The 23,502-nt window shown below is 39.4% G+C and overlaps 1 protein-coding gene across 1 annotated transcript in view; it reads right to left on the bottom strand.

The window, feature by feature from the left end:
* Positions 1-4,370: 4,370 nt before the first annotated feature.
* JPH2 (junctophilin 2) overlaps positions 4,371-23,502 on the bottom strand; it is a 67,017-nt gene continuing 47,885 nt past the window's right edge. Inside the window, exons 3-6 of the mRNA XM_075277079.1 lie at positions 16,731-16,849; positions 12,395-13,266; positions 11,387-11,476; positions 4,371-10,187 (exon numbers count right to left, since the gene is read on the bottom strand). Coding sequence (XP_075133180.1) covers positions 11,396-11,476; positions 12,395-13,266; positions 16,731-16,849 — 1,072 coding nt within the window. The 3' untranslated portion in view covers positions 4,371-10,187; positions 11,387-11,395. The remainder of the gene's footprint in view (positions 10,188-11,386; positions 11,477-12,394; positions 13,267-16,730; positions 16,850-23,502) is intronic.

The raw sequence follows: 23,502 nt of genomic DNA, 5'->3' as shown, positions 1-23,502 counted from the left end.
TTGGCACATGAAATAAAATATGTCCCACTGCAAGACTTTCTTGAAATTATATTGATCTTGACGGCCCAGTATCATAGAAATAGGTCCATGGTCAACAAGCTATATAGAGCCCCTTACTGGTCTTCTCATAGCTTTGGTCAACATAATACCATCATATGGTGCCAAGTTAATACTGCTATATATGGCACACATCATACCACCATATGACCAAATAATATGCATTCAAATTATACTTTCATAAAGGCATATTCCAATAGAAATTCCTAGCAAGTGCTTGTCACACTTGTTGGGCCTCGCAACTCTTCCATTTATCTTCACCAGATTGTTCATGGTAAGGACTAATTAAATGGCACACAACTATCTAGAACGCTACTCCTGGAGAATGGGACCTCCATCCTTCGCATAGGAGTGCTTTCCAGATGAAAGCAGATGAATCCTGTACCAATTAGAGAGGAATACCCCTGTGTAGAAACTATATACTAAAGCAATTCAGTTTCCACAAAAATATGATCACACTGACTAATAATTCTGGGTAGTATTAGCTTACTCCTTGGGTATTCTGATACTGTAAAGTTATCCCCTATCTATTGTCAAATTGATGCGGACTGATAGACATACACCAACAACCAAAGCTGGGCTCACTTTTCTTCTTTTCTTCCCATGTGAAGGAATTGGATAGGGGATAACTTTAAATGGTCAATAACTTATCAGACAACTTAATAGAGCATATGATTCTGGACCAAAATATAATGCAAATGTAATTCAATTTATGTAAAAATGTTGTTTTTTGCCTGAAAAGTCTCATTAAAGTTCCTTTCTAAATTTCCTTGTTAATAGGAAAAATCTGTGTCTAGAGGGGGAGGGATAGAACTCTCTAAGAGTAAGTTCACATGGGGTTTTTTGGACTGGATTTTGAGGCAGAGTCTGCCTCAAGATCTGGCTCCAAAAAACGCCTCCCATTGACTTCAATGGGAGCCATTCACTTCTTTTTTCCGCTAGCGTTTTTTTGCCGCTTACGGAAAAAAGAAGTGAGATGCCCTATCTTGCCACGGATTCCCTGGCGCAATCTGCCACTGCGTCCACGGCACGACACTCCCTCCCGACTAGGCCCATTGATTTGGGAATGCCGTGCCTGGATGCCGCTGCACTGCAACGGCATACAGTCGCGACTAGTCGTTTTTTGGAACCGGGATTCTGAGGCAGTGTCCGCCTCAAAATCTGGTCCAAAAAACCCTGTGTGAACACAGCCTTAACAGGCTGTTTGCATACAGCTTTGCTGCTATTTGCTCCCTGCCCATACACTGCTCAGAGAGAAGTCTGCTGCTTCTCACAGCTAATGGTGAGAATAAGGAAAGTCTTTCTACTTCTGACTAGCTGCTCGTGTTACTGCTTATGGGATATTGACAATAAGCAGCTTTCCATATTGTGCTCGGAAATCTTTTTTTTTCTGTGTCAGATTTCCTTCAGGTTCCTCCGAGTGACCAGGTTTCAGAAAATAATATCTCCTTAAGATTTTAAGACTTACTCTGGCTGCCAATGGTCACTACTTCTAAAAAGCTACTTTTATGATACTTCACAAATAAAAAGAGCAGGCCTTTTGATAGATAGACTAAGTTACTACATGTATGGATTTAGGGGCACAGAGACACAACAACAAATAGAGGCGGAACCTAAAGCTCCTGCACCCCAATGCAAAAATATCTAATGGGGCCCAATTTACCATGTGTTATTTATAATACTGGTTTCTTCTTATGTTGTAGAGAGACATTTGGGCCCCCTGAGGCATCAGGGTCTGGTTACAATTGCTACCTCTGCACCCCCTATAGCTAGACCCCTGACAGCAAGGTATGTTTGGTAGAAAGAACTATGCACAGGATAGGTTGAGCATTCAACAGTTTATTATTGCACATAGTCCAATAACATTCAACAGGACAGATATGGACCATATTAGATTTAGCTCAACACAAAATGCTGATTTTCTTTTATTATAGCACAACCAGTAAAGCATGACTAAGACAAACATGGTGCACATGTATAAGAAATTATGAGGTAAAGAAAACCAGTAAATGTAAGTGGTTTAGCCCATATTATACCATGTCATACTGTTTTGACACATTTACTTAAGCTTTATTCAATGTGTCCTGTGCTCCAGTGCAGACAACTTGTCATCTGACATGTGATGTCAACTAAGCTATAGAATTAGGTAATAAAAATACCTAAAAGGGACTTTCGCAAGCAAAAAAACTCTTTTGGCTGATTCCTACCAAAAAGTATAAGCTATTAAGTGCTGCCCAAGCTTTAATACATGAAAACAAAGAAAAAGGGGAAAAATACAGTTTTGCTCATCTATATTCACATTTCCCTAAAAGGGTATTCTCATCTCAGATACTTATAGCATATCCACAGGTCAGAAGTGTCTGATAGATGGGGGTCTCACCTCTGTGGGCCTCTCTTCCAGGCCTGCTCAACTATTTTCGAAGCTCCTATAGAAGTGAATGCGCAGAGATACGCGAGGCAAGGCCACATCTCCATTTACAGCCAGCACAAGAAAGGGGTGAAACCCTAATTTACAAGATAGGCAAGACCCATAGGTATCAGACATTTATGGCATATCCTGTGAATATACCATAAGCATCCAAAATGGAAATAGCCCTTTAAATCTATTAGAAATGAGCCATGTGGTTGGCAAATCACAAACATTCCATGTCCATAATATTTTTATTTTTTGACAAAAACACAAAGCAAAAAGTGTACAACAATTGGAGAAGGATGTGTAGGGCTTGTTCACACAGGTGCTTTTTTATTTCAGTTTTATGTTACAATAATATTTTTTCCTCCTAGTTGTTTTTATTTTTTGCAGGACGTATATAGCACAGCATGGTATGATATTTGTGCAGTAATAAAAAATATTCCTTTTATTTTATTCATTTCTGATAGCAAAAAAATATTATTATTTTATAATTTCCTGAAAAAAATTAATTTCAGACTTCAATCACTGCAATCCCCAGGCCTTTTTGGTTCAATAAAATCCTAGGAGATCCAGATATCACTTCTTCAATATGGACAGGAAAATGTTGCCCATTATGCCCCCAGAAATGAATCTTGAGCTAAGCATATTGGCAAGGGGCTGAAACATGTACCACAAACATATTTTGATATCTTTAACCTACAAAAAAAATTGGCCTTACCTCCTAACTATAAAGTTTTTCATGGTATTGTGTTGTGAATCAAAACACAAAGAGGTGGTGAAAATCTGTCCAAAAGTGACCATTTCTGGGAAGATTTGGCCAGGACTTAAAACTAATCTGTGAATGGGAATCCCAGTACTGGGAAGTATGCCCATTGCCCATGCCCATTGAGTGTGAGCAAAGCTACAAATGCTGTTCTACCTGCAAAAACATGTATTAAATAAACAGTACAATACCACTCAGTGCACACTTTGTTTTCAAGTTCTACTCCCAGAAGACACTGGGCCTCAGTAACTAAAACTGACCTTGTTGCCCAATGCAACCAATCAACTATCAGCTTGCATTCCTTAAACGCTAGTAAAATGAAACCTGCATTGCGATAGGTTGCTATGGTGCTATGGGCAACAAGGCTATTTTTTTATTTAGACATTTTTGATAAATATGGAATTAAAGGGGTTATCTGGTTTCTAAGATTGATGGCCTATTCTTAGAATAGGCCATCAATATTAGATCTGCCGGAGTCCAACACCCGGAATCCCCACAAATCACTGGTATCGGAGGAGAGCAGATCTGTACGAACTCTAGTGGCAAGTGTAGGTACTGCAGCACTGCTCCATAGATTTCATTGGTGGTGCACATACACTCACCACTACAGCTTGTACTGTGGATCAGCAGTGCAGCTCTCCTGCGCTGCCTCAGTACCATTGGTCTGCAGTGATCTGGTCTTGAACCCCCACAGACCTACTATTGGTGGCCTATCCTAAGGTGTCCATCAATCATAAAAACTGGGCAATCCCTTTAAATAATTTCTTATGTATACTTAGAATTTATATCCATTTTCAAAAACACAAAACTTTATAAACTTTTTCTATACAAAGCACCAGTATTTGTGTATAGAATTCTAGAAGATTCTAGGAAAAAGTAGGAAATTACAATTTGGGGGTGACCAGATTCTGGGGTAATTTTGTAAAAATATATTAAAAATAGACAATTCAAAATGTCAATTATTTTTATGTTCCAGAAAAAGAATACTATAGCAAACAACAAAATGTAGTGAAGCCTAGTAGGTGTTTGTATATAAAATAGCCACCCAGCCACATCATGAGTATATAACCAGTCAGCAGCTAATATGTGGCTCCGTACATACAGCAGTGATTTATATTGTAATAAACCAGTGATTGCAATATGTAAGAAATACAAAATAAATATAATAATGTAAAGTAAATCATAAAACACATACTGGAACATGAGACTTACTAAAGTATATAAAAAACGTAAAATCAGCGTAATATTTGTCTGATTTTCATTGGTATCATAAGTCTGAATAAATAAACATGCTACTGTATACATTGCATCAGTACCAGTCCCTATATAGTAGCCCTTTGATGTAGAAGTATCACAAAATCTTTGATTAAAGTTGACCAAAGACTTTAGATAGATACCGGTTATGTGGCTAAGAACTATCTTGCGCAATTCCTCCATACTCATATGGCTTGACTCTATGGGGAGGATAGAACATGTCTGGCAGCTGATTATCTCTCCGCGAATTAAAGGATTGGCAGTTAAAATCCAACATGCCCAATCCTTATGTCCCTAACCAGGAGGATCCCATACATAACCAGGAGGATCCCATACATAATAAATAGTCAACCAGTCCCATTAAAAATGGCATCTTATGTGTATCACCAGTTTCTGTCTATTTTTTTAAACAACTGTCCAGATTTGCTGCCTAATTAAAGGGATTCTATAATTAAAATGCTATTTTTTCTGGGTACCACGTTGGAATAGCCTTAAGAAAGGCTATTCTTCTCCTACCTTTAGATGTCTTCTCTGCGCCGCCGTTCGGTATAAATCCCATTTTTCGTCGGTATGCAAATGAGTTCTCTTGCAGCATCGGGGGCGGGCCCCAGCGCTCAAACAGCACTGGGGGCATCCCCATTGCTGCAAGAGAACTCTCCAGCAATGCCTCCTTCTTCTTCAGGAGCGGCCTCTCCTCGCGTCTTCAGGCGCTGAATTCAAACTTCTAGGCCTCAGGCCTAGGGCAAAGCCGACTGTGCATGCCTACCAGCCACATGAAAATGGCCACTTACACAGTATTGTAAGTCGCCATTTTCTTGTGGCCGGCAGGTATGTGCAGTCAGCTGCCTGAGGCCTAGAAGTTTGAAGCCAGTGCCGGAAGAAGATGCAAAAAGAGGCCGTTCCTGAAGAAGATGTAGGCAGCGCTGGAGAGTTCTCTTGCAGCATTGGGGATGCCCCTAGTGCTGTTTGAGTGCTGGGGCCTGCCCCCGGTGCTGCGAGAGAGCTCATTTCCATACCAATGAAAACTGGGATTTATACCGAACGGCGTCCCAGAGAAGACATCTAAAGGTAAGCACAAGGACACCATTATAGTCTATGGGGTCTGTGTGCTTTCACTGCACACTGCTTGATAATGCGTTTGCTATTCCATTCGGGGGGATCCCCATGCAGACTTCCCCGAACGGATTACCATCGCAGATGCGAACGAGGCCTTAGATAGTCTTAGTTACAAATTTATCAAAGTAGCTCACATTGGATGGAAAAGTAGGTCTATTTTTAGACATTAAGGCTAAATTATTATATCTCCTATACCAGTTTTCTGATATACAAGACATAAATAGATGCAATTTTTTTGAGCAAGTCCCTTTTTCGTGCAACAAAATTGCAACTTTTTTTCTTTTTTTGCAGTGCCCCATCACTTTCTTAACAGTGGAGTGGAGATGAGCATGGCATTCCAGATCATTATTTACATCAGTGCACCCATGTAAATGAAGCCTGAAATCTACGCCAACTATGAGTTGGCGGAGATTCTAATCCAGACACATGGCCGTGCCATTGAATGCACCTCATATTTGAAGAGGCAAATACTTCTTTATAAATGAGGCACATTTTCTCCAGCACAACAGATATGAAGACGGGTATTCTTCATATATCACCCCCAATATTTTTCTGGTTTTGTTAAATTTTGTGCCTTTTTCACTTCTACTAATCCACCAGATTTTAAAAGTATCAGGCATGTGTAGAAAAATACAACTAGTATTAATAGTTTATTTTTGTCAGCTAATAAATTGAAGTGAATGAACAAGAGACGTCTAAACCAAATCACTACTTAGTGTGACCGCCTTTTGCCTTCAAAACAGTAACAACTCTTCTAGATACACTTGCACTTAGTTTCTAAAGGAACTCAGCAGGGAGGTTGTTCAAGCATCTTGGAGAACTAACCACAGATATTCTGTAGATGTAAGCTTGCTCCAATCCTTCTGTCTCTTCATGTAATCCCAGACAGACTCAATGATGTAGAGATCAAGGCTCTGTGGGGGCCATATCGTCACTTTCAGGACTTTGCCAAAAGACGATCTTACCAAATATTAATTGGATTTAGAATTCTGTTTTGTTCATTCACTTTGCATTTTGTTAATTGACAATAATAAACTATTAAAAATTTTAGTTTTGATAACATTCTTACTATGCTGCATTATTCCCATGTTTGCACAATGCTGTGTATGCATATAATCTATATATTATGTAACTATCTACTATTTCTCAATAATAACAGCAACAGTGGGCATGTAACAGGATGTTTGTAACTCTAATTTCTATACAAAATAATCAACCATTTATGGTTTTCCACTAGTCCTTTAACTAAATTTATTGATATTGTGAGAAGGTGACAGGCAGAGTGCTGGTGTCCCGGTATATCTCCCCCCAGATTCCTGACTTATGTGTGGTCCAGGGTGGAACTTGAATAGGCCTCAGCCCCAAGTGTAGGTCCTGGGCTCATTCCTGAGCCATAAAATGTTGCAGAGCCTGAACTTCAGAGCAGATCCTGGGAGTGAGAGGAGGCGTCTGGGTCTGTCCTGACACTGTGAGTCTGCTGAGACAGTATTGTGCTCTTTTTGTTGATTTGTGTGACTGTTAGTAAGCCCCATGTACAGTTAGTACTCTATTGTTTAGCTAGTACTCAAATGAGCAGGGTCTTGTTTCGCACCTTTTGCTTGAGGTCAAGGTTGTATTTTATTTTGCTTATTTTGTGCCTGATGTGAAGGTTTATTTGTTTTGCTGTTTTTGCCTAAATAAACCTATTTTGCTACAGCTTTGTGTTCTTGTCTCTGACTGACTGGGTCTGCACTACTGCTTCTACCGAGCTACCTTCCCCACGATAGATAGATAGATAGATAGATAGATAGATAGATAGATAGATAGATAGATAGATAGATAGATAGATAGATATAGATAAATAGATAATAAATAGATAGATAGGAGATAGATAGAAATAGATAGATAGATCAGCATCAACTTTCAGTATAAAATTGCTTAAAAATAAACACCACATTCTTTATTTTACACAATTACCTAGTATTATACATAACACTAGAATTTCCTTACAATAATAGGAGACATTTAAAAAAAAAGTACAACAATGGCATTGCCCATACTTTGATCAAATGTTTTGGGCAATATCTGCTGTATATTGAGCTGGCATATATCCCCTAGTATATACCATTGTCGTTATCCTCTGTGATCCTGGCATACAGTATATCAACTCCATGTCTCTCTGAAAGCAGTCAGTACTTTACTATTAAAGGAAAAGTTTACATACTGTATATTTTTTTTAGATTTTTCATAGTTTACTTGAAAAAAAGATATTAGTACTTGTGGCAGCTTTTGTGTCCTCACATCAACATATAGAGTTGTGTGCTTTGTCAAGTTTGGTGCGATCAGTGTTATAAAAATCTCTATTACCATTACATTTACATCCTGACCTGTGTATAAATAAGTAGACTTTGATGTGGATGGAAATTTTATTATCTTACTGTTCATGGTTCAAAGATTTCTCCGTGAATCAGATAAAGCAGTAGTTTAAAGTGTATTAAAGCAAAAGAAGACCCATAGAGGGAGACAATATGGCTACAAAGCAACCTTGAACAAAGTGGGCCTACCTTTTTCAAAGGAACTGCGTTGTTGTGCAAAATTTTCCCAAGTGTCATGGGAGGGGGAAACAAACACCAGGATTTATATTATTTTATATCTATATGATAGAGCTATGCACCATAATGGGGGCTCATTGTGATATTTGCTGGGTATGCTAGTGCCTAAGAGCAACACCTCCCTAATGTCAGCGTCGGCTCAAAGGTCCCTTGACCAAGTTTGTGGACTGCACTATAAATCTGTGCTTGTCATGGTTGCAGAGCAGTAGTTTGAGACTAGTATACGTCAGCAGAGCTTAATATCTATTCTCCTCCAGCTCCATTAGTGAAAGGTCCTCTTGGCCTAACAATACCATGTATTGTAAGGTAGTCCGCCTATTCCCTGCTGTAACTTGAATAAGCAATTTTTTTTTGAGGAAGGAGTACATAGCAAGTTTTTTTTCAAACTTCACATTGGATTTACACACATTCAATGATCATGCCACTCTTCGAGCACTGATCAGCAGCACTTTTCAGGGCTGACACAATGCTCCATTAACCATCATTCACAATTAAGGGAATAGTGGTGCAAACAGATCTTACATCACCAGGCCAGCCACTGCTGCTAGATAGCAGAAGTGGTAGAAAACCTAGGCAATGAGCTGTAAACACTGAGGAGAAATAATCAGCTGTATCTGACAAGCAGTAATATAGATAAAGCAATGTATTGGGTAAAAAAAAATTCTATTAGTCCACTCTACAAGTTTAATCCTTCAGTTGGGAACACCCCACTAAATGTTATGTTTATTACATGTTGGAGATGTTTCAATCAAAACATAACTTTGTTCTGGATAATCACTTTAATAAAGATTTTCAAGGTGATGACCTTTAAAGACATTTACCATAAGTTCCTTGACTTTGGCACTGCATATGATACTTATGCCCAGATAAGGACAATTAAATAGTTAAAAGTTAAAACTAAAGATGGAAATTACAGATCGATATGAGATAGGTAGATAGATAGATAGATAGATATCCAAAGTCAGCGCATATTACATAAGGACAACTAAAAAGTAAAATAAGAATACTATCTATCTATCTATCTATCTATCTATCTATCTATATATATATATATATATATATATATATATATATATATATATATCTTCTATGTCAATATGAAATATAACCGATATAGAAAAAAAATCTAAACAGCAACCCAAATACAGAATAGCACACAAGCTCACTGAACTACATGTATAATCACTCCTAAAACACATGCAACATCCATGTTAGCTGTCTGATCACCTGACTTTAGCCCCTGATAGATAAAAAGAACATTCTAGGGGGATGATAATGCACTTAAAGTCCAAATTTATTGATTTTTTTTTTTTTTATCCCACACGTGTTTACAACATTTACCAATGTGCACCTCAATTAGTATTGTATTGTAGAAACATCTCTAGGACAAACCAGTTACACATGCAAAATCTATCTAGAAAATTCTATCCTTTAAGACATGGGGTTGGATTACGGTGTTACAATGTTATATAGCATTAAAACGTGTAAACATGTCATCTCCTGTCTGCTTCCCCTGACAGGCGATCGCCAATCTGCACCCTGCACACATTAAATAAATACCCAGTTACCTGTCCAGACAGAAAAGCTAAACTTGTGCTTTGGGTTAGGGGTCTCCATGACTCTCGGTGGTCAACGTGTCCATGGAAAGAACTCTACAAACCCAAGTTTCTGTGCTCATATTCACAGATAGTACTTTTTTTTCTTTTTGTTTTTTTTGTTTGTTTTTTGTTTTTTAACTTTTTTGTTTTTCTTTTACGTTTTGTCACTGTGATATACCTCAACTTTAAATCTTTCATTGCAAACAAGACGGCGGAACACCTCAATGCAACAGGGGAAAGAGATATGAATCCATTGCTTGGATAGAAGATTGAAGGATCGTTTATAGTCCCCTGGCTTCTTAATCGCCCATCAAGGCACAAATCAGCTTTTTTTCCTGATGACTTCTCGTCATGTATCAGAAAGATTGATCGGAAAATCCATGAATCCATCATTCCTGCAAGAGAAGAACACAACCACAAGTGACAAGATCTATGTGAAATGCCACCAAAAATCAGTATCTTCAGTCTGAAGGTGGAGATAAGGGATTGCAAACTAAGAAACTGTCCATAGCAATATACAAGAAGAATGGTAGAAGAGGAGGTTTATGTATTCTGCCTTATATTAGGCTCTTTTTATCATACTGTATGGCCATCCAATGCTTACATTCATTGACTGTTGACTCTACAACTACATCTGCTGGAAGTTTGTCTCAAGTCTCAACCACCCTTTGCATACAATATACAAAATATACAAACAAATATAACACTAACAATGACCGACTGGCACAGTGGGATAGAGGGCCCTGCCCGCAAGGGCTTACAATCTACAGTTGAACCTCAATTAAATTAATTTGGGATAAGCTACAATACCAGACACAACCGATATGTAAGATATGCAGCCCTGTTTCCCAAATTAATAGGTATTTATTGTAATCTTATACAGGGCTACATATGACACTATGCATTTTGGTTGCAGTGCCTAGGGTGTCCAGTTGATTGGGGGCAATCCCTGCAGTAGCAGGGAGAAGGTGTTGTGAGAGGGTTCACTTACTTTGGAATCCACTTACTCCTTCTTCTGCAATACTGAATAATGTGTGTGCTGCATTGACTAAAGAGTCAAATACATGTAGCACACTTTACTGTGACCAGAGTCCATTTCTAGTGATACCTGTCCTAAATGGAGTCCCAACCTGGAAACCCGCTACCCTTGATCTTCGCTTCCTTGCAGGATATGGCATACTGTGTTCCCACACCCCAAATTTTTCTCCTGTAACACCTGCTTGCTGACCTCTGTAACTAAATACATCATGCAGATCAGTGGAACATTAGACCACCAATAGAACCATTGGCCATGGAGACTTTGTTTCAGTGGGATGTAGTAGAACTGTTGAGATAAAGTAAATAACCTCCTTAAATAATGAAAGACAAAGCAGAGGTAGTAGTCCTTATTCTGCATGTTATGGTGACATTCTGATTCAGGATCTCAAACTTGGAATAAAGGGGTACTTCGTATAACAACCCTATAACAAGAATAACAACCCTAGAGAGAGAATATGTGATATCTCTACAAAGTGATGGTTTAATGTGAAAATTCTTGGAATACTTAGGAACAGTAAATGAATCATAGCTCAATACTCTGAAAGGTAATACTTACTCTTATTTTTCATGTCAGTAGATGCACAAATAGGATAGACAGACCAATATTCAGTAATATTACCATGCAGATCATGATTGTATCAGGCCTCTGCAATGCAAAAGATGACACTATTAGTAACCAAGACTGGCCACTGTATATATAAGTAACTAAGACTGACCACGATATATCATCCATGACATGACAATTACTCTCTGCTATAAACAGATAGCCCTCATATAATCCTTTAGCTATTTATAATTTGGGGGAACATACATACTGAAGATTTTAGATTGTAGATCAGTACATTTCCATCTTTGGATACCATTTATTTGTCCTGGTCCATTTCAGGTCAACTGATCCATTTCTTAACATAAAGTTCCAGTGGCTAGGGTTCTGTATTTCTTATGTTGAGCTTATGTTCCCTGCTATAATAAAAGTGGATCTGCAGCTTACTATGGCTACAGGTCCAAAAAGCGGCCAGAAAGGCACTAAAATGTTACTTTGCTTCTATGAGTGCTGAAGGAATACACCAGTGTCATAGCATGACTCCAACTGTATTTATGTGTATTTATGAGCAGAGTGCTCGTTTTCCGCTTTGTGATGGTGATTGATAAACTGTAGTATACACGTATACACAAGCGTATGTCAATCACCATCCTAAGTGATTGGAAGGGACACTCTGCTCATAAATACAGCTGCACTTAGAAATGTTAGTAGCACAATCAAAATACTGAACATTCACTTTAAAGGTGTTTTCTAGTAATTTTATATTTATGACTTATCCTTAGCACCGTTCATAAATAAGACATCGGTGTGGGTCTGACTCTAAGCCCACCCACCAGTAAGCTCAACAGCCCAAGGCCACTCTGTACACTGCTCTATGGCTCAAAATGATGGTGCACATAACAGAGCTACAGTACCATTCTGGGCCACTAGCAAACATCTCAAACCTCGTGGCTTTAGACCCCTTTGAATAGAAATGAGAAAGCTGTGAAGAAACAAGCATATGCCATGCACAGTGCATACCTCTTCAATTTCTTCTTCTGGTTTTACAGCTTCAGCTTGGGCTCCCTTTTTCATCAAACTCTTAGGTTCAAACTTAACCAGGGCCTTGGACTCAGTCTTGGTTAGAGCTTTGGGTTCAGGTTTTTGTGCAGCAACTTTGGGTGCAACTTTTGGCTCTGCTTTGGTAGGAGCTGTTTTCTGTACAACCTTTGGTTCAGTCTTCTGAATAGTTTTGGGTTCATATTTCTGGACTATCTTGGTCTCGCTCTTTGCTTCTAAAACTGACACATCCAGCCTGTTGTCATCACTAGGTTTAACTTTGAACGATTTTTGGGAGGGTTCTATAGCAGCCTTCTGTTCTTGGAGTTTTTGAGAAGGTAAATTCTCCTTCTTTTCCTCCTTCAAATCTGGAGTTCTTGACTTAGTTGGTGTTACTGGTGATGGGAATGCTTTTTCCTCATAATCCAGTGGAGGAGTCACTGGGGAGGTCCGCACAGCATAGCTGTGATAACCCTTGTGAAATTCAACATCTGAGTCAGGTGACTTGTTTCCCAACTGCTGAAGTTGCTTGGATGGGCTGTTAGATGTGGAGGCAGCTCGACTTCCACCACGAGTTTGTTCCCCATTCCAGTTCCTTGGAGTCAGTAACCTCTCCTTCTCGGAGCTTGTCCTAAGTCTCTTGGCATCCGGTGGTGTGGCAGCCATTGGTGGTGATGGGGTTCGTACTGGGGAAACATCCTGTGAAGTTGCTTGCTTATCTGGTACCTGAGGACTTTCAGAGGGCGTTGTAGCTGGTGGCTCTTCATTGGCTGCACTGGCTTGTTCTTTCAGTTCCATAGGCTCTGCGTTTTCTATGATTTCCTGCATTAGCTTTCTTTTAATGTACTCTGGGCCTAAAATTGACAAAGCATATTTATTAGACTAAATTTAAAAAAAAAACATCACCACTGTTGCACATAGATTTTTATACTTTTGGAAAGCCAAAGAGTTTCCTGCAACATGAAACTAATTACCACTGCAGGCACCACCAGAAATCAGGTATAAATTACTGTATGTGGGAGCCCAGCAGTAGCTGTTCACATTCCCTGCAGTGCTTCTACTGGTGGTCTTACATAATTCCTATTGAAATCAGTGAGCTGTAATACATGGATGTGTCAGGTCTGCAAATGATACTCTTTGTAGTCATTCTATTATTTTAATAGGTGGGAATCTTTTAAGAGATTGGTCTGTTCTTACTAAGTGTTGCTCATACCTGGTGCTATAGAGGCTACAGATGAAACAGTAGCACTCATGTCAGGAAGCATGAAGGATCAGACAGTCCAAGAATCAAACAGTCTCACCCACAATGCCTTGCTAACAGCCCTCATAACAGGAGCCATGAGGGACTAATAGGTCTATGGTCACTGATTACTCAAAAGAAATATAAAAAGCCCAGGCAGAAAAAGAAGGGATCAAATAGGAAAGACAGGATCTCAAACAGTCAATTAGAGAGAGATAAGAAAGAATACACAGATGATGTAGCATGGGGGTACTGGAAATTAGTGTACATAGACCTCGAGAAGAAGACATTAATTAAAGGGGTTGTCAGGCGCCAAATCAAATTTTCATACAGATGACCTACACAGAGGACAGTAATGACTAAGTGATATGTTGGGGTTCTAGTTACTAGTGGATGGGCAGTGCAGCTGCTACACAAGTAATAGGAGTGGTGCTGCAGTTCACTGATACCACCACTATGCAGTGGAAGAGGCTGATGTGCTATTCCTATTACTAGAATATAGGGTTGAGCCGATCTTGAGATTTCAGGATTGTTTTTAAAATCTGATTTCCGATCATTTTCCATTCGAACCCGATCCAGATCCCAATTCCGATCCTAATGCAAGTCAATGGGATTTTTTTTAATAATCAAAGACCGGATTTTAAAAACGATCCTATTCACTACGCAGCATGGAATCCAAAAATTGAACGCTTTAATTTTTAGACTCCACGCTGTGTAGTGATTAAAAAAAGTATCCTCTGGCTACTTAGTCCCCCCTGGTGTCCACTTACCTGCATAGATCGCTGCTGCTGCCAGTTGTTCTCGCTCCTCTTCTCTCTCATTTACAGGCCTTCAGAGCGCCGTGCACGCCCCCACCACCCAGGCTAGTGTTAGAGATGCTGGGAGAAGGCGGGGCTTGTTATGGCTTAGGAGAGCGTGGGCGGGTACAGGGCGGGGAGATGTGAGCGCATAACTCACGTCTCCCCTCCCAGTACCCGCCCACACTCTCCTAAGCCACAAGTCCCGCCTTCTTCCTAGGTCTGTATGAGAGAGAACCAGACCGAGAAGAACGGGGAGCAACAGCAGCAGCGGATCTGTGCAGGTAAGTGTTAGCTACTAGAGATGTTAGCTAGTTAGCTAGAAAAAGCTAATTTATGAGCGAGTACTATTCGAAACTTCCGTTTCGAATAGCATGCTCTCATTAGAATGAATGGACACAGCCGGCACGCAGGTGCTTAAGCGGCCAGGCGCCGACACAGGCTGTGTGCTGGCTGCATCCATTCATTCCTATGGGAGCGTGCTATTCAAAACAGCAGTTTCGAATAGTACTCGCTCATCTCTATTTCCCACAATGCTTGGCCAGTAGCAAAGCATTGTGGGAAATAACCTCCGACCTCGATCCTGCCTAAAATGATCGGGATCGGAATTCTGATAGCGATCGTGAAATTTACTCGATCGCCGATCGGAATCCGATCTTTACCGATCCCGATCGCTCAACCCTACTAGAATAGTAACGGTGCTGTATGAGTCACCTGTCCACTAGCAGCTTCTGGTACTTGGAGGTTGCTACAAAACATGAATTGCACAGAGTTCAGGTATCAGACCCTGAGAGATCACATAATCATGACCCATCCTGTTTATCCTGTGGATTAATAAATTTATAGAGAGTATATAGGATATGAAACTCAATATCACTCAATCTGTGACTGTATGTATCGAATAGACAAATGTGTCCCCCTTTTAGCTAATTTGCTATTCAGTTCTTGTTAAAAGGGAAGGCCGTCAATAGATAGATTAGATAAGCAAGACATCTTAGACAGTGAGTGGAAGGAGGAGGATCTGGTCTCTTCCTACAGTAAATGCAGAGGGAGGGGTTGATTCACCTCACAGCCACCACACACGTCTGCAAACAGCTCAAACTGAACATTCTGCACAACTCACACACTCTACTTATATACGTGTATCTACTTGTCGCTCCTTGTGTGGTTACAAATAGGATATTATTCACAGACAGTAAGTAGCTTTACTGACTGTGATCTTTTCTTGTGTCGGAGATCTTATATGATGCTTTGTGCCACATGTATTTTCAGTCCAGTGTTCCTGAATCTCCTACATTACGCTAAAGTAGATTTTTCTCAGCTATTTATTTTGTTATTGTACAGTTATTCCTGGTAGATTTCAAATAAAAGAAACAGTATTAGTAGTAATGGATAGGAGAGAGGGGTAGATTCCTTCTTATTGCACTTGACCACAGCCTAAGAGAGAAAAATAAAATGTGCTATAGCCATAATGTGATTATTAGCAGCAGAAAAAAATTATTGGACATCATGTTTGAAAGCTTTTACATTGTAGCAAAAACTGCTCAGCAAGACCCTGCACATATTTAAAAGGAGGATACTTAGCCAACATTTTTTCTGTCGGAAAGGAGTCCCTGGCCTATTTTGTTCTGTGGTGGACAACAGGAACAGGGTGCAAAACATTACATTTGGGAAAATGAATCATACATAGATCTGTAAGGATTTTCACATGCCTCTGGCTGATGGCAAGTTTTTTTTTTATTATTTAAAATATAATACCAAATTTGTTGCAATTTCTCAGGCTTGTAAAAGCTACTGTAACACGTGTGTGTGTGTGTGTGTGTGTGTGTGTGTGTGTAAACACCATGGGCCATTTTACTAACAATGGCTTATTTGTGAATCTGTGAATTGTGAATCTGTGAAAGTATAAAAAATAAATCTGATAACGCATTGTATTTTTAAACAGGCAGTTTGTGACCACTGGTTACAATCTGTTTACCTGTATCCATATCTGTTGCTGTCCCTTTGACATTGCTAAGTATGTATGGGTTTGTGGTAATGAGCTAGAGAGGGGTTAGATAGAGTCCTTGGAGTGTCATACACTCCAAGGCAATCTGAACTTCCAGTTTGTCCAAACTGGCAAAGCTGAACACAAATCGAGCCTTGAAAGGTTTCCCAATCTCTATAAGTGATGTCACTGTTACAGTTTCTGCATTGGAGCCCATGTGTTTTAGGTGAAAGCTCAGATTACTATAATGTACATGTGTGTGTATCTATTAGTCATTCCTTATGGATGATATACCTGGCTGGTAGAAGTCTGGAGAGAGCTCTCTTGCCATGGTTCTTGCAATGCTGGACTCATTGTTTGCTGCTTGGGCTGCTTGTTCAGCTCCTTCTGCTTTGCCTTTGGCATGAGCTGTCCTAAGACGGAAACATATTTTATATAATATCAGCAAAGAAACACTGTATTTATCCCTTATTTTGCATTAGACCATATTATCCGTTACAATTCAGTCACAGTAGACTACATCAATGTATACTAATAGCATGTATCTCAAAACCAACATTTTCCAATAATCCAATACCTGTCATCCTATACATGCCAGATTAATAGACTTTTACTGTGCTGATATTTCTCCGATTCTATACTTATCTGGCTGGTTTTGCTAAATTGCTGTAATTGGATCTTTAAAAAAATTTAGATTACTGTGTCTCACCATGCAACATACCCAGATGGGACGAAGCTCCTGTGACAGATAGATATATAAATATACATCGCCGCTCTTACTAGGAACAACTGCTTATAATAGAGGCCAGAGATAAATTTCTGGGATTTCTAAATGCTCAGTATAATATATAGCACATTCAATTGAAAGGGACAGTACTAAGGATCCAGCCACGAAATAAATCAACACAGCGGCTTGATTTAGAATGATTCAATCAGCCTCAACATTAAAAGGTTATTTATTTTAGCTGCCACCAAAAACGATTATGACCTTAGTTTAATTATTTCTTAGACAGGAGATGAATATTAAAGGGGTTTGCACAATATAAAAAAGATTCTGCAATTTGTTTAAAACACAGTCCATAGGTTGTTCCTGGTATTGCAGGTTAAAGGAAAACAATCAATTGTCTCCATGGACTTTAAGCCTAGGACAGTATTATTACTTTAAGAAACCAAGTGGCATTGCTAGATGTCTATTATGGTGTCATCCTCTACTGGACCCCATGTTCTTCACTTAGTTAGGTCCCTGTTTTTTTGGTGAACCTGGGCCCAGCAATGGTCAGCTAGGTAAGCCCTAATAAGGCCATAATGGTCCGACAGATGAATGCTTTTCATTTTATTGAACTTAAAAGGGCTTTTGATACAGAAAAACTATTTTTCAAAGATCCTGTTCACAAATTAGACAAATCCTATATAGCTGCCTACCTTGAAATAGTATCTCTCACTCTGAAGGACATCACACATTCATACGTAGCTAGAAAAGCCCATTGATTGTAATTAGAATTGTGTATTTCTGACATTTCCCCTGTAGTGGCGCAGCAGGAGAACCAAGGAATTGGTGTTGGGATCTGCTACACTATCATTGTTGGTGTCAACAACAGGACATTCTTGATGTGGTACTGTATTGACACAAATAGTTTGTCCAAGGCAGAGAACTTAAATGTGCATTTTAGAAAAGTGTCTACCAGGCTCATGGGAAATGCCATAGCATGGACCCTCCTGGAACGTAAAATGATGTAGCGTAAACCACTTTTATTCTGATCAACCTCTGAGCCAGCAGCTGCCAGCTCCCTACTGCTACAAATATTGCCTCCACTATATATAGCTAGCATAGTATATATAGCCTGATCCATCTGCTTCAACAGTTCAGGGTCAGGAAAGGCTGTCAGATAGTGAGATTCTATATTGTGACGGTGAGGCTAGTACTATATTACATATAATATATATATATATATATATATATATATATATACACACAGTTGTATGAAAAAGTTTGGACACCCCTATTAATCTTAATCATTTTTAGTTCTAAATATTTTGGTGTTTGCAGCAGCCATTTCAGTTTGATATATCTAATAACTGATGGACACAGTAATATTTCAGGATTGAAATGAGGTTTATTGTACTAACAGAAAATGGGCAATATGCATTAAACCAAAATTTGACCAGTGCAAAAGTATGGGCACCTCAACAGAAAAGTGACATTAATATTTAGTAGATCCTCTTTTTGCAAAGATAACAGCCTCTAGTCGCTTTCTGTAGCTTTTAATCAGTTCCTGGATCCTGGATGAAGGGGTTTTGGACCATTCCTCTTTACAAAACAATTCAAGTTCAGTTAAGTTTGATGGTCGCCGAGCATGGACAGCCCGCTCTCAAATGATCTGAAAACAAAGATTGTTCAACATAGTTGTTCAGGGGAAGGATACAAAAAGTTGTCTCAGAGATTTAACCTGTCAGTTTCCACTATGAGGAACATAGTAAGGAAATGGAAGACCACAGGGACAGTTCTTGTTAAGTGGCAGGCCAAGAAAAATATCAGAAAGGCAGAGAAGAAGAATGGTGAGAACAGTCAAGGACAATCCACAGACCACCTCCAAAGAGCTGCAGCATCATCTTGCTTCAGATGGTGTCACTGTGCACCAGTCAACAGTACAGCACACTTTGCACAAGGAGAAGCTGTATGGGAGAGTGATGAGAAAGAAGCCGTTTCTGCAAGCACACCAGAAACAGAGTCGCCTGTGGTATGCAAAAGCACATTTAGACAAGCCAGCTTCATTTTGGAAGAAGGTCCTGTGGACTGATGAAACAAAGATTGAGTTGTTTGGTCATACAAAAAGGCGTTATGCATGGTGTCCAAAAAAAACAGCATTCCAAGAAAAACACTTGCTACCCACTGTAAAATTTGGTGGAGGTTCCATCATGTTTTGGGGCTGTGTAGCCAATGCTGGCATCGGGAATCTTGTTAAAGTTGAGGGTCCCATGGATTCCACTCAGTATCAGCAGATTCTTGAGAATAATGTTCAAGAATCAGTGACGAAGTTGAAGTTACGCCGGGGATGGATATTTCAGCAAGACAATGATCCAAAACACCACTCCACATCGACTCAGGCATTCATGCAGAGGAACAATTACAATGTTCTGGAATGGCCATCCCAGTCCCCAGACCTGAATATCATTGAACATCTGTGGGATGAATTGAAGCGGGCTGTCCATGCTCGGCGACCATCAAACTTAACTGAACTTGAATTGTTTTGTAGAGGAATGGTCCAAAATCCCTTCATCCAGGATCCAGGAACTGATTAAAAGCTACAGGAAGCGACTAGAGGCAAAAGGAGGATCTACTAAATATTAATGTCACTTTTCTGTTGAGGTGCCCATACTTTTGCACCGGTCAAATTTTGGTTTAATGCATATTGCACATTTTCTGTTAGTACAATAAACCTCATTTCAATCCTGAAATATTACTGTGTCCATCAGTTATTAGATATATCAAACTGAAATGGCTGCTGCAAACACCAAAATATTTAGAACTAAAAATGATTAAGATTAATAGGGGTGCCCAAACTTTTTCATAGGACTGTATATATATATATATATATATATATATATATATACAAATATCAGCCTTGAAGAAGGAGCCGATGCTCATCCACCTCCATCACTGATGACACCATTGAAAACATACATGGACCTGTTTGGTGCTCTAAGAGAAGCCCTACGAAGACAAAGATTCACGTCTGATGAAGAGATGAAGACAGTGGTTCATTTGCAGCTCACAGTTCAGCCAAAAACATTTTTTTAACCACTTCAGTACCGGGCCAATTTCCCTGCTTCAGGACCAGATACATTTTCAGGGTTTTGTGGATATGCACTTTTGAGGGATATAATATTTTTTTTCATTTGGATTCTCTGGGAACATCATAATGGGGATTTCTCCATTCTGCATTTTCCAGGCATTGAACTTGTCACCAAATCGGTCAGGAGAGGTGACTTTGACCGCAAGGTCCTGCAGAGGGAGGCGCGGTGGACCTTCCTCCTTGACACTATGCAGCCAAGGGGATTGAATGAGTTCATCTCATATAGTTGTTTCCTTTGAAAATACTGCCATTCATTGGCATGTCACTATTGTAGTTGATATGTTTTAAGTTTTGTGCTTTTTGGCCAATTTTCCTTTACATTATTCTCCCATTCTTGTGCTAATTTCTCTTGCTAGTTTCTCTTAGTTTACGCTTGGCCAATTTTTGTGTGTGGTACTTACCCTTCTTGTTGATACATCCATGATTACTCTGTCTGGGGTTACTAGGGACATTCTGCGTTGTTAGGCGCGAGGGTACAGCCTTCTCCTTTGGTATGTATTGACACTGTGTTGGCGGTGTTCAGTTGTTTTGCCGCGCCCCCCACACTGATGTGGGCGGCAACATTAGATGGGTGGTAACATGTTACCAGGCACGTTCATCGTGACCTTGTCTTGAGAGGTGGGGCGCGCTGGTCATTTAAAGCAAGCAGTGACAGGCCGCCGGCGCGGCTGCACATTACAGCCGGCCATAGGCGATTATACGCTGCCATTATACTTTGATGCCATGCATTATTGCAGGCATACTTGACTTGCTCGTATTGCCTCTGGTAAACCAGCTTGTCCGGCGAAACGGACCGTCAGGCTGAGCTGTCACTTAAACATTGATGTGTTGACGTATGTATGTGTGGAGTAGTGCTCTTTTAAAGGGGTTGTAACTGTTTGCCCCTATTAGTGTGTGTATGCCTCAGACCAGCTCTGACCGGTGTATGGGTGCTCCCAAGCCAGCTTTTACTGGTTGTGTGCTTGTCTTTATATGGGGGTTGGAGGGTTGCATTATACTACTAAACCAGTTAGTTAGACCAGCTATCCTTTCAGCTTTAGCCCTATGTTAGTCAGTCTATGTCAGCTATACCAGATGGGGCTGCTATAGGGGCTTTGAATATCAGGTGAACACACTGTAGGGAAACACTGCAACACCACTCCATCTTTTAGTATATCCCCCTACACTTTGGTGGTTGTTATTGGTGCCACCACTTTAGGATTTTAAAGAATATCAATAAAGGTTCAAGTTTTAGTGCATTTATTTTTTGGTTTGTTAAGTAGTTCAATGTATGCACCTACCTCTTTATTTTTTTTATTTATTTTGGTATTGAAGTTCAGCTCCATTGAAATGATAGGGGCTGAGCTGTAATATCATGTAGAACCTGTGTACAGGAATGGCACTATACTTAAAAAATAAAAGTTATATTTTTCTAATCCTACCCAATCCCTTTAATATGGTCTTATGTAAACTTTTCTAGTTTAGGGAAACTTTGTGTGTTAAAATTGTTGAGGAAGTCATGCACTTGACCAACCAATTCTATATATAGGTCTCATTCCACGGGGAATAATTGTCATAGAGCCAAGGATGTAGTAGCTCAATGAAGCCAGAGGAGGCTTTTTTTTTCCAGTTATCACATAAAATTTTCTAATTGCTTTCTCTTAAAAATTCCCTTGCTTTGATTTCGCTGTGGGCTTGTTTGCTTTAGAATTTACAGCTGAGAATTTTAATTAATCGGACTCCATGGAAATGATTATATCTTGGCAAGCAGAATAGGCAACAATGAAGTAAGCGACTTTCTAAAACAGGAAACTCCTTAATGAAGAAAACAATATTGCTAGGCGGCCAATTGGACATAAGTTATTCTCTGGAATATATTAGTGAAATTTACAGATTGATAAAAATTTTATAAGCAAAAAATGATTTTTAGCGACGGATAGAATATTCAAGGTGTGCAAAAAGTCACTGGGTTGTGGGACCCATGGGAGGTCTGTAAAAAATCTGAAAAAAAATGACATGTTTGGGAAGAAAACCTCATTTATATTTTAAAAGTCATTAACTCGATAGACTGTTATGAGACAGTTTTTCAACTGACCTTATGTTAACCACTGTGATAAAAGAGATTGCTAAAACTTTAGAAATGTTCTAAATGGAGGACAAGTATACAGGTATAACACTAAATTATATATATATATATATATATATATATATATATATATATATATATATATATATATATATATATACTGGGGAAAACTACTCTGTCCAGATTTCTACTCTCTTTGTTCTGTTAACAGCTGTTGATATTCATGGAGAAGGGAAAGAATATAGTTTTCATATAAGCTATCAGGTGAATGACCAGTTTTACATAAATCCATTTAGTCAATGTAACATGACATCATCCAGATGTTGTACGACCAGCCAAACCCTGACTAAGATAGTAAAGGAAATTGTAATGTTCAGGCTAAGAAAAAGTAATGCTCAGAAGACACATTACAAACATACTTTTAAAATATATGTTTATCCACTGGAATTCCCTTCTAATACCCCTTCTGACAGCTGATTCTATTAATATACTGACTGAAGAGACACATTTCCAAATATCCATAAGCCTTGGCGGTTAGGTTGTTAGACTCTTTCAGCAGATTTGTTCCTGCAACTGCTGAGGAGAGCTCTAGGTAGGGGGCCTGAAGAGCTTCTTAAACAATAGATAGATAGATAGATAGATAGATAGATAGATAGATAGATAGATTTTGTCAACATTACTATGAGACTATGCAACACGTCACTCCTGCAAGTGCCCCAAAGGTGGTGTCTGGCGCTCAAGTGCTCTCTGCTCTCTTCAGTTAAAGTGCTCTACAGCCATTCCCCTCTGCTTAGACTGACGACTATCGCGCTCAACAAGGAGGCTGCTAAATCTATCACTTAGACCAGAGGAAAGGAGTTAACATGCTAAAACGTTTCGCTGCAAACGTTCACGCTAAAAAAGTTCACTTAAAGACTACATGTAGGTTTTTGCTGTCCGCTTGAAAAATCGAACATCTTTGTGAATGGACACTTAAGGACAGACACGGACTGTAAAAGAATGCACCTGATGTCTCATTCAATCAATGCAAAATGTCATGGACACAGCTAGTGTCCGATGCTAATGTCCGTACAAGATTTTGCGTGGACATTAGCGTCGGACACTAGCTGTCGGACACCGACGGTAGTGTGAACACCCCTTTTAAAAA

Source organism: Leptodactylus fuscus, chromosome 6 (assembly GCF_031893055.1).
Source record: "Leptodactylus fuscus isolate aLepFus1 chromosome 6, aLepFus1.hap2, whole genome shotgun sequence".
Lineage (NCBI taxonomy): Eukaryota > Metazoa > Chordata > Amphibia > Anura > Leptodactylidae > Leptodactylus > Leptodactylus fuscus.
The sequence above is the reverse complement of the archived record's forward strand: the minus strand, read 5'-3'. Positions and strand labels throughout refer to the sequence as shown.